General features: G+C 37.2%; 1 protein-coding gene across 1 annotated transcript in view; it reads left to right on the top strand.

Moving 5' to 3' along the window:
* FAM120A (family with sequence similarity 120 member A) overlaps positions 1-13,861 on the top strand; it is a 50,620-nt gene extending 36,759 nt beyond the window's left edge. Inside the window, exons 13-18 of the mRNA XM_085302552.1 lie at positions 1,089-1,298; positions 2,346-2,529; positions 3,532-3,669; positions 5,196-5,337; positions 9,066-9,162; positions 11,966-13,861. Of these exons, the coding sequence (XP_085158678.1) occupies positions 1,089-1,298; positions 2,346-2,529; positions 3,532-3,669; positions 5,196-5,337; positions 9,066-9,162; positions 11,966-12,277 (1,083 nt within the window). The 3' untranslated portion in view covers positions 12,278-13,861. The remainder of the gene's footprint in view (positions 1-1,088; positions 1,299-2,345; positions 2,530-3,531; positions 3,670-5,195; positions 5,338-9,065; positions 9,163-11,965) is intronic.
* Positions 13,862-15,783: the final 1,922 nt, after the last annotated feature.

The following is a 15,783-nucleotide window of genomic DNA, read 5'->3' on the forward strand; positions in this document are numbered from 1 at the left end:
TCTTTTTGTTGAAGTCAGACAGAAAGAGCAGCTGAGTTTGAACCCAGCTGCATATCTGCAAAACGATCTGGATAGTCTTTTGGATCTTACAGGTTGCTTATGCATAAGGAAGGTAATGTAGTTTAATTTTAAAATTTAATACCAAAGTCTTGAAAATGTCCTCAGGAAAGAGCTTTTTTTTCTTTTTTTTTTCTTTTTTTTTTTTTTTTTTTTTAAGTATAAATGTGATTATATTCTCTTGTTTCTAAGCTAAAAATGTATTTGCTGCAGGCAAATCCTTTTTGTTTCCCCCATCAGCTCTTATTCACTATATAATCCTACCTTTGCATATCTATCCCGCATTTTAAATAAAGCTCTTGTATTCATAAAAACATCACTACATTAATAGGAGCTGCATTCTAACATGACAAAATCTTGAAGAAGCTAATTGAAATTCTGTTACAAAGGAGTTGGAAGGGAAATGTGATACGTGGGAAGGAAGCTGGAATGCTCACATTCAGTTCATTCCTGAAGCTTTCTGAAAAATACCTCATAAGTACAAGATTATTTGGAAGAAATTATCTTATTTTTAATGAAATTTTCTACAGCTAATTTCCTGTACATATCTTAAAAGCTTCTGTTTGCTATAGTATATTCCAGCATTTATTGAAAAACTGTGTATTGCATATTTATGAATGATCTTAATGCAGCTAATGTATGTGTCGTATATGTTCTACACACTGAACACCACAATTTCAAGATGTATATTATTTCCCTTTAAACTTTTACTGGCTCCTTGATGGTGAATTGAGTTCAAACATGAAATTGTTAGAAATCATTTCATGTGCTTTGTCTTTGAGACAACAGAGTTTTTGGTTTTCTCTCTCACCTCTAGAATGAACGGATGGGACCAGCTTCTTTGAGTATTGCAGTTTTGCTTATATAGGTGATCGATGATGTGGCACTGTGCTAGTCAAACTGGCAGTAGCACTTAGAGTTTGGAGAACTTTTTAAAATTACTTTGTGTTCATGAATTTTGAAAATAATTAGTTTTGTATTATATCTCATTAACTTACAAAATTTACTCTTTTTTTTTTTTTTTTAAACAGATTGAGAATCTTGATCCCCGAGGAATTCAGCTGTCTGCTTTATTTATGAGTGGTGTCGATATGGCACTTTTTGCAAATGATGCTTGCGGACAGCCAATTCCATGGGAGCACTGCTGTCCGTGGATGTATTTTGATGGAAAATTATTCCAGACCAAGCTCATCAAAGCAAGCCGGGAGAAAGTTCCTCTCATTGACCTCTGTGATGGTCAGGTGTGTAGTTTTAGAATGTAATAACAGAATATCCAGAATATCAGGAGTGCCAGATTTCATAAGTGTTAGAGATGGTTTATCAGTCATTATTTACTTAATGTATCATCTCTCTACTTGAAATACAAGGCAGATGGCTGGTAGGTACTTGTCAGCTCTATTCAAGTCTCTTACTTTCTTGTTGATGGCCAAGATGAGATTTTGGTAGATTTTTCAAAAAGTAAACTGATGTAAATATTTCTTTGATTTCATTTTGATCCTCTCTGGAAACTGAAATTTGAATGTGGTTATTGTGTAATGAGCTACTTAGATTTGAAAACTCTCTCCGCTTCTTCATACAAATAATACCATCTTTTTGCATCAAGACTGCATTATGGTCTCAGAGGACTAAGCTAGAATTTTATTTCTAATACATTTTACAGTCAATAAAGTCATTATTTTGGTCCTTAASTTCAAAATCTCTTCACATTTCTTATAGCCAGCTTGAAAATACAAATAAATTATATGAATTAGGTACAACAAAATGTTACTATCTAGTAATAAAATCAGGAAACTGATAAAATCAGAAGTTTAATAAATGATCAATTTCTTTTTTTCTTTCTTATACTTTTCGGGAGATGTGAAATCSTTTAGCAGAAAAGCTTAGCTGTTCTTATTTCAGATTCTAGTGAAACTGATTGCAGATTAAATATTGATGATGGCTGTGGTCACACTCAGGCTTGTTAACCTCCAGACTTGCTGTAGCCTGTTTACATAGGTTTTGCTTTGCAGTCCAGGCTTGTGATGGTTTTTTTGCTTGARGTAAAGGGCTGCATTAAATGTTTAAGAGACTATAGAATAAGCTTTCTCAGTTCCTTTCTGGAGGAACTGAGGTAAATTATTGTAATTTAAACATCTAGCGTTATGAATAACTAGCTAGTCTTAGGAAAGTTGTTCTCACTGCTTATCTACATTCTTGTGCTTTCCTCTTTGAATCTGTTGTGTAAATATGATTTATACAATTGAAATCAGAATTWTAGCATCTGTTTGTGACCTTCTCTTCATTCGTAGGCTGAGCAGGCAGCCAAGGTTGAAAAGATGCGTCAGAGCATCCTAGAAGGATTAAATTTCTCCAGGCAGAACCATCCTCTCCCTTTCCCACCTCCACCTGCCATGCCTTTCTATCCAGCTTCTATGTATCCTCGACACTTTGGGCCAGTCCCACCACCTCAGGGCAGGGGGAGAGGCTTTGCTGGTAAGTGATTGGGACGGCAATGTGATACACATTGGTATGAAGTGCTATCTTACCTTTCACATTCTAAAACTGGAAACTGATTTGTTTGTTCAATTTCATAGGAAAAATAGATTAAAAAAAATCAGCCTGTGGTGTCATGTGCCAATCACTGCATTTTGTTGTTGTTTTTATTAGTGATAGCCTAGCAATACAGAATGTGTTGTATTGCTGTGTATTTCCATCAGGATTGTTAGTAGCTGTGCCAGATCAAAATAGTTTTACAGGTGTTGTATGAAAAAGAAAAAAGAGGAACGGATCAACACTGAATGATACAACAAGGCTCTTATTTGCCATGTACTTTACTTTAAAATGTTTGTATTTATAAATATTTAAAATGCCTTAATTAACAGACACAGTTTAACTGCCAGAGTTGAAGACAACCTTTCTTCCTCCCCATCCCTCTTTATTTTGTTACAGTCATTTAACTATTGGCACCCTTGAGTGTAAGTCCTGGAGATCACTGAGTAGACCACTCCAGGCTGTTTCTAGATTTATTCCCTTCTTCATAACCATAGCCCCCAATACAGGGAACTGTACATATATTGGACATTCAGACTAAGGCTTTCTTGGGGTGCCACAACTGTAGTCATTGAAGCTTATAGCCAAAAAAATGCTGCAAGCTTTTCAGTGCTATTTATACCCATTTCAAACCCAAGGCCTGCTGTTGTGGATAAGGGCCCCCCACCTCCTCCCGCGCTGAGACTGCAGAAAGTCTTTGGTAGGGCTTTCTCCGAGTTGATGACGTGCTCCTGCGTAACCTCTGCCTGGGCCAGGGGGGTTTCCGTGTTGCTGCGTTCCCCTCGCTGCTAAGTCTGCTGGCTTCACCTGCGTAACGCGCAGAAGGGCAGCAGTCACTGCTGGCCCTGGGAGGACGGTGGCAGCAGCTTCTCTGTTAGGGGAACTCCCACGTGCCTGGCCCCCTCACAGCTTTTCCCCTGTCTTTCTTTACCCTGGGTCTAACAGGAGTCTATGGCTTCGGAGGCCCTTATGGGGAAACAGTAGCAACAGGCGCGTACCGGGCCTTCCGGGTGGCAGCAGCAGCAGGACACTCCGGAGCCTTCTCTGGCAATGACAGCAACAGGACTAGCAAGTTTCAGGGCGGTAATTATACCCCAAACCCTTTTCTTAGAGCTTCTGGCAACAGCTTCCTTCACTTTACGGTTTGGTTTGAGGCTTTCTACTGACTGCCAGTTTCCCCTTCTCCCTAACTGTCTCCAGCTCTCACTCCTCTCGAGCCTTCTCAGGTTGCTATAAAATCACTTACTGTCTGCTCTGCTCTTCTAGACTCTTTTCCCTAGGTCCCTTTGGCAAACTGGTCTCAGTGTCAACCTGTCTCTTACATGCCTAGAAAATCGTTGTTCAAATACAGAATAGTTTTAAAATTTCATGGGACATTCTGTCTTCTGTGCTTTAAAATGTTAGGATGGGCTCTGTAGTCAAGTGAACTTTGCTTGAATGTATTAACAATTATTTTCTAAAACTTGAGGACAATTGAGCTGTTTGGAAAAATGGCACAGTATGGAAATTCTTGACTTTTGTGTTACTGCTAACCCATTTTTCACTGGTGTCACGTCAGTGTGGACATAGGCATGAGATTTATTTGTTTGTTTGTGTTCATTGCTTTTCTCTTACATGAGGTGGGATGGTAGAAAACTGTTAATTCTCATTATTCATTTAGGGTAGAATTTTTCCATACATTTAGCCATTCTTTCTGACCTCTGAGCTTTTATTCTTATATCTAAGAGTGAACATATCTCTAATGCTTCATTGTGTGAATAATGTTGCCACTGTAAACAATACGCATTTGAGGCTGAAAGGCTAGTAGAGAGCAGTATGAACCTTTCTGAATTTAATCAGTAATTTAGTTCCTAGTGTATTAATGTTTGAAGACTAATCATGGCTGCATAAATGCTATGTTTTGTAACCCTTTTAGTGCCTTTTAGTGTCTTACCAGTAACATCTGGCTCAATTGTGCCTACCTAAATTTCTTGAAATATCTATTATGCCCTCATGTTGCTTTTACGGGCAAAAAATAGATACAAAAAAGAAACAATTTAAATAGCAGTGACATTTGTATTTTGGACAATTATTATTTTTACTGTTCTTGGGAGGGAAATAGTATACCTATCTTTTACACCGAGATCAGTTTAAATGCTATGTTTTTTATTACAGCTTAGCATTAATGTAGGTAGTTCTGCCTAATAAGTTRTTCACAGAAATGATAATCTTTGTGTCTTAGGCTGACATTTGATGCTCAATAAAAAAAGAGCTTTTAAACCACTAAAAATTTTTTCTTCATTAAGAATGTAGTAAAAAATAATCTTCAGATAATTTGTAAAATTTCACTTCAGTTTCTTAGTGCTGATCTAATATATATTTTTAATTACTGAAACTGAAACTGAAGTTGTCACATAATCATTTTCCAATTCAGAATTCCTATATATTAAAAAAAAAAGAAAAAGAAAAGAAAGAAAAAAGGCTCCTGGAGTTATAATTCTTCTGAGCAACCACAAAATGAGAAGGGAAACTATACATGTTAAAAATCTGGGGTAACATGTTTTCCGTTCATTAGTAACTTTCGTGGTATGATTGTGAGTATCAAGTTCTGGTTTTGCTTTTATGTGCAGGAGTCCAACCTATTCCTTCTCAGGGAGGGAAACTTGAAATTGCCGGCACTGTAGTCGGCCATTGGGCTGGAAGCAGACGTGGACGAGGGGGTAGAGGGCCATTTCCTCTGCAGGTTGTTTCTGTCGGAGGACCAGCAAGAGGGTAAGTGCAGCTTGAAGAATTGAATGGTTGGAATAGAAGTAGAACTGGAAAAAGTGGGGGCATTAGAAATTGCATGCAGTGCATTTTGGGATGCATTAGGTATATTATGCCTGCTGAGTATTTTCAAGAAGCCATTTATGTTCATTTTTAAATATATTAAATGAAACATATATTCAGATGACTGTAAACGTTTTTATGTGAAAAAAAAACATATTATGAATCTGACACGTATGTGAATCATTTTGCATGAGGAAAAGGCCTGAGGGCCTTTCCCTTACAAGAAATCGATAAATACGTTTTACCTGATGAAAACTATCACCACACTTTATTATTTTTCTTGGTTTGGTAGAATAATTTTCACAAAGTGTGATAAATTTTTGAATAAATTMTTTTTGTAAATCTTCTGTAAAACTGAAAAACAGGTGGAGGACACTTACAGGTTTAACAGTTCTCGGCTACTGTCATGATAGGAGATATGCTTAAAACAATAATTATTTCTTCAGTCCTTTCACTTAGTTTCACTACAGCTGGAATTACAAGTGCATATCTTTTATTAAAAAAAGAATTGTCACAAAAATATCTAGTGCTTTATTTTTTTTTAGGGTTATATTTTTTCCAGAATTTTGTTGTTCTGTGCATTACAGAACTGTCTATCATCCTTAATTAGGTTGCATTTGTTATAGTAGGTAACTCCCAGAGTTGCCATGTGATTCATGTAATAGAGGAAAGGAGTACAGTAGGTATATTCATGTCATCTTAAGCCAGGAAACAGTCTAAAAGAGTAAGTCTGAGCTGTGTGAATTCCTCTCTATCCATTAATTTCATCAAGCTTGCGCTATAAAGCTTGATACTAAAATGAGTTTTAACTGTTTGAATGCCTGTCTTGTCGGGCTGAATGAGGAAATGATGGGACCTAAAGTCCTGCGAGAATGGGACCAGGAGAAGGAGAAGTAACAACAGCAGAAACGAAGTTCAGCAGCAGGAAGTAGACTTGGTATAATAAGAAAGAACAAAACTGACATTTTAAGGGGAATAAATTTAGTCAGGAACATCTTATACTCTAAAATGAGATTTAGTTCCCAAAATATTGGCGTCTAGTGCTGTTTTAGACACTTGAGACAGCTATTCAAAGGAAACTGTACAGGTTAGCAGAGATGATGCGGGACTTAAAGGGCACCTCTGCTCATCTGGAATAGCAAAGGTCAGTGAATTAACCTGAGATATGTGATGAGGCACTGGGCTCTTTTGTGTTTTTTAATCTTACTCTTCAGTTTCAGTGCACAAAATAACATTGTTCACCATTTAAGTGAGGTTAGTATGTGATTATTAATCCTCCTGTTCATGGATCCAACTTAAGAACAGAATCTGGCCTACTGTAGAGCTTTCTTTTCTTAAGTTAAATACACTGTGTGCAGTACTGTTTGTGAAAAAGGTTGAGGTAATTTATAGTGACCTGATCAAGGTGCTGTCTGACTGAAGCATCTCGTGACTGATTATCTGGAGACACCTTCTGGCTTCAATCTGTCTTACATTTATACATGACTACTCATTTGAATAGCAGTTCCTCCATTTTCTGAAAAAGCAAACACCTGAGTTTGTGCAAAATATCAGTAATCAGGAACTAAAACTGGCAAGTCCTAAGTTAAGAGCCTTCCTTACCTAGAAGCAGTGAAATCACTAGAAGGGGTGTTACTGCTCCTGTAAGTACCTTTATGACAGAGAAAYTCTGTTCTCCAATAATAGCTTTTGTGTTAGAATGAAAATATGAGAGACTTTATCTTCTGTCGGAGGCACTACCTTTGGGCAGTTAGGTTTCGATGCAAGTTGTCGCCTCAAAAAGRCAAAAAAAAATTTTTTTGAATGCCAGACCTTTCTGTTTCAGTTGCATCCTACTGAGTTAAACTCTTTACATTTAGGGTTACTAAAGTTACTCAGAGAGGGAAAAGAAGACTCCCACAAGCAGTGATAGTATCAATCAATACTAAAAATAGGAAAACATATAAATGTTAGTGTACCCTCTAAAAATAGGTGTTATAAAGATTGAGTTCATTACCTGTGGATGCTATTTGCTACTGAAAAACACTTTAGGAGAAAAGTGGACGTTTTATTTTTCTACTCTTTATCATCTAGTTCTGCACACTTCTATTTCATTTTTTATCAGTTTCAGCAAAGAGGATCATGTCAGGTTTGTCAACACTGTTCTCTCATGTCTCTTTGCAACATTAAACTTGTGTTCTTACCATTATATATAAATCATATCATATGACTTTTATTGGCTTTGATCCATCAATATATCTAGTGTGATATGAATTTGAGTTGGAAAAATGTATACCCTGATGGGTATACTTTCACCATTTAAATAATTAGGTCAAAAAAAGAATAGCCTTGTTGCAATCTTTGGAAAGAATGAAACAAGTAATTGAAGGTAAAATGCACTTCTTTCCTCTTTAGTCTTTAGGGTTTTTTTCTTTTAAAATGTATTACTTAATTGCTTGTTGCTGAATGTGGGAATTTGCAGTATGTGTGAAAAGACTTGCATGGCACAGAGCAGTATTTCTTCACTGAATCAGTTCAACTTAATTGTTACAGCACAACAACAGCAGGAAGTAGGAGCACTAAGCAAAATCATAGCCCCTACTGAGGCTGTTTTTTGCAAAATCAGCTCACAGGGACCTTGCTGGCATATGGGAATTGTCAAGTGATGAAACATTAGCTATATGGAAAATGAGATATAGTTGGAGAATTGCAGCTGTCATTTGTTGCCAGAATGGCATACTGTGCAATTGCAGCCCACGCAGCTTGGAAACTGCTGGTTGTAGAGCTGGACCTGAACACCATCTGGCTGTTCTGTGTGAGCTTTAGAGGGGTCAGTCGTGACACTATGACCTCATGGTATCAGGCAGCGGATTTGGAGGAAAAGTAGAGCAATCAGTTACTGGTCCTATTTCCAGGAGAGAGAATGAAAACAATTTTTTTAGGCGAGAAGTAATTGACATAATCCTAAAGGAAGTTAAGTTTCTGGAATTGTTTGCATTAAAATAGTTTGAGTGGAGTGAAAGTTTATTTTGGTCTGATCTAATCTTTATTGAATCAAATAGAAATGCTGCCACCTGATGTGTCCTGGTTGGAAGTCTCCATTTGAAAGTGTTCCAAACTTGATAAATTGCTACACATGTCAGATGTGCCTGAAGCCTCCATTTTTCCTCATGTTCTTAGATTACTTTGTATTCTCCCATCAAAACCAAAGCAATTTTGTATTTCTCCTTCCTTACTTTTATCTGATTTTTTCTGTGTCTGGCATGGAGGTTGACGGGAAGTGTTATTAAATGGAAGGAATTGCCTTATAAATGGTTCTGATTACTTGTGTGTTCTTTTTAAGGTGAAACTATGTTGATCTCTGCTTTTGAAGTTCTGTAAAGATAATTTGACACTGTAAAGATGTTTTTGCAAAACTTGAAAATACTTAATCATTGTTTTTTTAAAAGTAAATTATAGAAATAGTCATTTCATTGCTGGAAAAACAAAAGATTGGTTATAATTTATACACTTGAGAGTAGTAAAACCCTGTAATTCTGAATTGATTAATTACATTGCTTCTTTGAAGAAAGGTGGATTTTAGTCACTAGACAAGAAAGCTAAAAAAATACTTAAGCGAAATAAAATTTAAAAGTACTTCTAAACAAAGTTCATATGTATTTTTCTTTCTTCCTTTTCCTCAATGCTTACAGGCGTCCTAGAGGAGTTATTTCCACTCCAGTGATAAGAACTTTTGGAAGAGGTGGAAGGTACTATGGGAGAGGTTATAAAAGCCAGGGAGCAATTCAGGTAATAAAGCCGTGTGCTTGACTTCAAAACACTGGTTTACAGGCTAGTATAGTATGGACTTTCAGACCAGCTAACATTAATAAGCACAACTTTAAAAGATAAGTGTTTCTTACAGTGATGTYGCCTACCTGTTGAAGCTGTAGGCTGCACAACTGGTGATGACATGCTAGTGTTCCAGCTCAGTGATAAGCAAACTTTAGTTGTAAAGACAGAAGCTGAAAAATATATTTTGATATGAAGGCAGTGCCCACGCAGTTCTAAGTAGCTGTGAGAATAGGAGAGAGTTTAGAAGAATGAGAGAAATATGAAGCTGAAATAAATTGGCAGCTTTTATTCCCCCTCCCACCCTTTCCAAATTCATTTTCTGGGATCACAGTCCAACCTCATGAAGAAAAAATAAGCATCTTTGCTCTTTCATAGCTCCAAACTACGCACTAACTCTAAACTTCTAGGAAATGAAAGATCAGTCTTTGCCACCGTGAAYGCACAATTTCATTTTTGGCAACAGTATATGAAGAGTCTGTGGATCATAGTTATTGCCTTTCCCATGGATCCTTTAAATCTAGATGGAGCAAACTGGTGTTTCATATTAAGTGCCAGTTCCTTCGGAGTTACGTTTTCCTCCCTTTTGCATTGTTCTTGCTGCTCTGCCGTTTTGAATGTTAATGCAAGTCCCAAGGGTAATGAACGAGTGGGTGTTACATAGGTGGGAAACTTACACAATAAATACRTTGTATGGCTTTGCAATTCGATGTATAGCTATTAGCATATAGGAGAAGGGGGGTGTTTGCAGGTATCAGACAGTAAGAGGAGGAGTGTTCTCCGGTAGATAATGAAGGAACCAGTTGCTTCAAGTAAAACTCGCTGTGTTTCAGGTGTAAAAATTTAAATACTTCATTTCTCTTACTTATTAAATTTCTATGTATACAAATTTGTGTGATGTCTGCAAATTTACCTATGTACTTAAAGCTTTAAATCTTTTACTTAAAATAGAAGAGAAAGCACTGTGCTAAGTTAATTATTTGGTGTCTCATTTCGAAATATTGCAACACATGGTATAAAGGAAGCCTGGAGAAAAAGCTTCCAAATACGTTGGACTTGCAGCAGTTTTGCATATGTAAACCTAGCTCAGATAGTACTTTTAGGTAGATAGTCTTAACAGTCAGCTAGCAAGTTTGAACATTCATATTTTTATTAATTTCATGTAATCTGAATGGTAAAAACGTATGACCACAAGTTGCTTGGTCTAAAATTGAGCCTTTGCTATGGAGAAGAAAGATAAATGGTGATATTTTTTGTAAATTAGTCCTGAGCTAATCAAATTTTTACCATCGTCAGTCAATAATTAATGCATTTTATAGTTTATGTTCCTTTTACAGGAAAAGAAAAAAATGTGGATTCAAATGCACGTGGCAAGGGGAGAACTTGGGAAACTTAATGCATAAAGGGTAGATTTCAATAACTAATTAAGATTAACTGCAACAGTGTACTTACCTGTCTTACAAACCTAGGCAGTTAAGGAAAGAATGCTTACATGGGGCCAGACTCTGATATGCATATTTACGCCAAGTAGGATCCTCCCCATAGAATCCAGTGACTTTATTGATTACAATTGTGAGCTGATACGAGTAAAGGTTGGATAATGTGATTGCAAATAGCAGGTTGTACTACAGGAAAGAAATGAGTATTTCTTTACAAAATACAATCTTTCACTCTTGATTCTGGAGGGAAAAGCATACATTTAATCTAAAGTATAACACTTAGTAGAAAAGCCTAAAAAAATACATTTACACCAGTGATAAGTACACACTGGCCTCATATGCCAGTCACGTATCTGCRCAATGTTGCTACAGAAAGATTGTTTTGCGATTTCCTGGAAAGGAGGGTATATGATGCTTATATTAGAGAACAACAGGTTTGGTTTTTGTTTTTGTTTTTGTTTTTTTTTAAGTATTTCACCTGCAAAATCCTTCAGCAATTCAGAAAAGAATTAACTATGCTGTTTCTAATATGTCAAAGATACGATTATTATATTATGAAACTGTGCTACTACTTGAGGTGTATAAGATGTCCCTTAGTCATTTCTTAGTACTTGACTTTGTTAATGGTGTGGTTGATAACTACGTTGCTTCTTAGCAACCCAAACTACTTGTTTCATTTTGTTGTTTAAAGCTTATTATGTTTTTGGAATGCTAGGATTCATTGCTGCAGATACTTAAAAGCTAAATATGGGTTCTGTTGCTACATAAATCTGTTTTTTATTCTATACTCTTTCTTGTAAGATTCTATTACATGTTTTTCATATGAAGTCAGCTTCCTAATCTTAAAAGTATATAGACCAGTATAGCTAGGATTGCATGATGCTTTCGCACTTCTTTAATAATTGTCTGAAAATAAGTTTTGGTTTGTATTTGAATAATATGTAATCATGTCATTAAATTATATTGTATATCAACAAAGAAGCAGTTAAGCTGTATATTGATTCTCAGTTTTGGTATTTCCAGGCTTTTATGTGGCTCTTAGATCACAAATAACTATCAGAGTGTAAAGTGCTGTTAACTAAAGGAATATAAGAAAGCATGGCTAGAAAGCACTAGAAATACTGAAATTCTTTCACATCTGTGCTAACCTGTGATGTTAATTTTGTATGCCAGTTCTTATTTCAGCAGTATATACTACTCAATATTCACTTGTGATATTTCCACATGCTGCATGCTGCCTATTAATTAATAGTGTCACTGTAACAGATTGCAAATATATAGCAGTGGTTCTTTAGTAATTTTCTTCTTTTTTTAAAAAATAGGGCAAACCTCCTTATGCTGCTTCAGCAGAAGAAGTAGCCAAAGAACTTAAGTCAAAATCAGAGGAATCTAAATCCTCAATTGTGTCTTCAGATGGATCCCTGGCTGAAAATGGAGTTGTGAATGAGGAAAAACCAGCTTCCCAGATGAATGGGAATACAGGAGACATCAGGGCTTCCAATCAGTCTGAAAGTGCCTTGAGTAATGACTCTAAAATGTGCAATACAAATCCTCACTTAAATGCACTAAATGCAGACAGTGTTTGCCATAAAGATGATACTCTTGAGGCCACTGTCTTAAAAAAAGAAGAGTAAACTTATTTTTTATAGAGGGTGAAGGATGTTGGGAAGGGTCAGGATTAGGAATATCTGGAAAGAAAGAGAGCCTACAGTTACGTACATTTTTTCCTTTCCGTAAGAGAAAAATGAGGACTTTGGAAATTCGGATCCCTCTTTGATGTCAGAGATTTAAACAACACATTTTTAGTTTTAACCAGTTGTAGTCAAAATGCTACAATAAAACAAAAAAAGAAAGAGAATGAAGAGCATTTGACTCCCGCACTTAAAATGAAGTATACATAAAGTTTAAACTGGTTATGACAAAAGCTTGTAGTTTTGTTTTTTGAAATATAAAGAAAACAAATTTTGGCAGTCTTTAAGTATATATAGCTTAAAATATAATTTTTAGTACTTGGCACCATATGTATGCCATTATATTTGATTTTGCATTACTGTGTCACAATAAAGCTTTCTTTAAGGCTTTGATTTCATGATTATGGGGGGAAAAAGGCACAACCACAGTTTTTTCTTTCTTAAATTTCATCACCGTTGATGTGGTTCTTTTGTGTTAAAATGTACAAACTATCGAAACTAAAAATTATAGAGTAATATTGCAGTTCTGCTGATTTTAAATATACATCATACATACTTTACAAGCAAGTTAAATGGAGATAAACTTGAAATCATAGAAGATGCAAATGACCTTTCAAAACAAACACAATGTGTTCTGAAACTTTTTGTGACTAATACCATGCATCCGTGATCAATGAACTATGTGGTTTTGAATCAGACGTAGACCATTAGTACTACTATTTGAGCTAAACTTCTGCATGGTTCATAATTTTTAAAGTGTGTAGTTAATATTATGCATGTTATTGTCCTCTTTCTTCCATTCTTACAAGTACTGTGCCCATTTGCAAAACAAAAAGCTAATAATCAGTAATAGTCCTATAAAAGATGTTAACTATGTTTAGTCATTGACTGATCTTGCTCTAACCTTAAAATTTTGTGATTATTGACCTCTGTTGCATTTATTCTAAAACTTAAAAAAAAAATTATCTAGCCGTTTTGAATATCAACGTTACCCTGGTGTACTCATTGCTGTATGCATTATTGTTCTCTGTTGCTGTTTTATGCCTTCATATTAGCAAATATGAAATTCTGTGAAAAACAAAAAAAAAAGCTTTGATCTTCAAAAAAAAAAGTACCCCCCTTCTGTAGCAGGAAACAAATGGCTTGTTCTTGAGAACTTTCCCATCAAGAATTTAGTATAAGCAAATATACCTGTATCATTTTGATGTTTTTGTTAGTGTTTCCAAACTTAATGTACTTCAAAATCAGAATCATTTCTTTATATTCGTTTTCATATAATTCTCCTGATGCTCTTCATCACACATTAGTGATCAGAAATGAGGTGTAATTCCCCATTCCCTGCCCGCAAGAGCTACGTAGGTATCTTAATGTAAGTTGAAGGGAGTTCTGCCCCAACTCATGGATTGTGCAAGAATGAACTACTGTTGGGTTTGATTGGTTGTAGATGGATTGTGGTGTGGTGTATTTGAAGGCTATTGAATGCAACTTACAGTGCTTAATAAAAATCTTTATTCTTTTAGTATAAAATACTGTATGCCTTTTTTGTCAAGTATTTTTTTAATTAACATGTTGTGAATAAAAGTTTTCTTACGCCCAAATAAACTGATTGAGTTAGCGAACTACATGATGTTCTCCCAAGAGATGGAGAAAGAAAACAAAACCAAACTCATACACTGCCAGCATTGGGGAATATCACACTTGATCAGAGTAATACTTGCTACTTTTTTATTTTATGCATCTACTTCATATGTCCACTTCTAAATGCAAGATGGTTAATGTGAGGCAAATAGTTGACTGAAATAACAAAGGCAGTTATTAAAAAAAGAAAAAAAACAAACATGAGTGCTTGCAGTGATGCATCAGCACTGTATTTGAAACGTAAGATGATCTGCAATGCCTGTATCTTGACTCCTCTTAGCTGAAAATAAATTATTCCATTACGCAGGAGCTTTTTCTACATAATGGATTGTACCRACAGGGCACGAGGAGTTACAAATGCGTGCTGCCGATGCTTTCAGGATGGCTTTTTCTGTCGAGGCACACCCTTACTGTCTGCTGTCTATCTCTGCGTTCATCTGCCCGCTCTGGTTCCCAACACACATTGTTAGAAACAGTCTTGCCCAGAGCATTTTTGATCTCGTGTTGTGTCTACATGAGTGGTGTTAACAGCTCTGCGCCCTTCGTGTGGATGCAGTTTATAGCAGCACAGCTGTGTTTTGTGCAAATTGCAGCAATCTTTCTTCCTCCCTCCCTTCAGAAGTAAACTGGAGAGCAGCAGTTTGGCTAGTGTAAGTGCAGCTTTGCTGGGGATCCTGCTGTTGAGCTCTGTCGGGGTGGCGTCCCTTCCCACCCTGCGCTGAGAAGTTGTTGCTCTCCCACATCAGAGCTTGTTTATTCTGGAAGTATTGTCCAGCCTCTTGTTCTGGCGAAGTCACAAGTTGGCAGTTGCCCTCTTTCCTAGCAGCATTTGCATGGCATGATGACCATCAGCAGCAAAATCTTTGGTGTAATGTACATGAGAGATTTCACCAACGTGGCGCTTCCTGGAGGTACGACGATGTCACTCTTTTCCGTGATGCAACTATGCCAGCAACATTTTTCAKGTATAATCAAGGTGTGAAAAGCCTTCCACACAAGCTGGATTGAAGTTCGGATTTGTACGTACAGCAAATTAACTACTTTATTCACCCAAATACAACATGATGCCTTTATGTTTTTCAGATTTTTCTCTCTGCAAATCGTATGTAAGGTTAGCAACTGAGAATACCTGGCAGGTGGACCGTGAGCGAGCGAAGTTACCTGAGGTATTGTAGATATTTTTCAATAATGAGCACCCACATGCAGGCAGGTTCTGGGTAGGTCCTGCAACAACACTGCGGACTCGATTTCGCAGCGGGTCTGTCCCGAGCGGGGACGCGTTCAGGCTGCTGCCTTAGATATCCCCGGCTGCCCGCTCTTCCGGCCGCCCCGGTYCCCGAGGCAGCCCCTACGCGGACCGTGCCGCGCCGCGGCTGCAGCCCAACTGCGAGAATTTGGGAACGGGATTTTAGCAGAAAATGCAGGTTACTCGCGTGTTACCTTAAGGTTTCATATTGATGACCCAAAAACCCCTCTTGGGCAGAGTAACGACGGAAGCCAACTCCTTGCCCTCTTCTGCAGGTCTTTGCATCTGAATACGTCCGTGTGGGTACGGCGACAGGAATACGGGGCCAACAGTGGGGTATTTTGTTGTTATTTGTAAAGGCCAAAGTGCTGTACAAAAAGTGCGCTTTTTTCTTCGAGTGAAAATCAGTACRAATAAAGGTGATGGCTGGCTGACGGCTCAGTTTACAGGCACCCAAAATCTCGTTCGGCGCCCCCGGAACGGGAGCCGCGCTGAGGGAGCGAGCTGCGTGCTGCGGGGAGGCGGCGGCGGGGCCGGCCAGCGGGGCTCCCCGGGGAGCTCAGCC

Source organism: Rhea americana, unplaced genomic scaffold (genome assembly GCF_003343005.1).
Source record: "Rhea americana isolate MKP2758 unplaced genomic scaffold, rheAme1 scaffold_19, whole genome shotgun sequence".
In the NCBI taxonomy this organism is placed as follows: Eukaryota; Metazoa; Chordata; class Aves; order Rheiformes; family Rheidae; genus Rhea; species Rhea americana.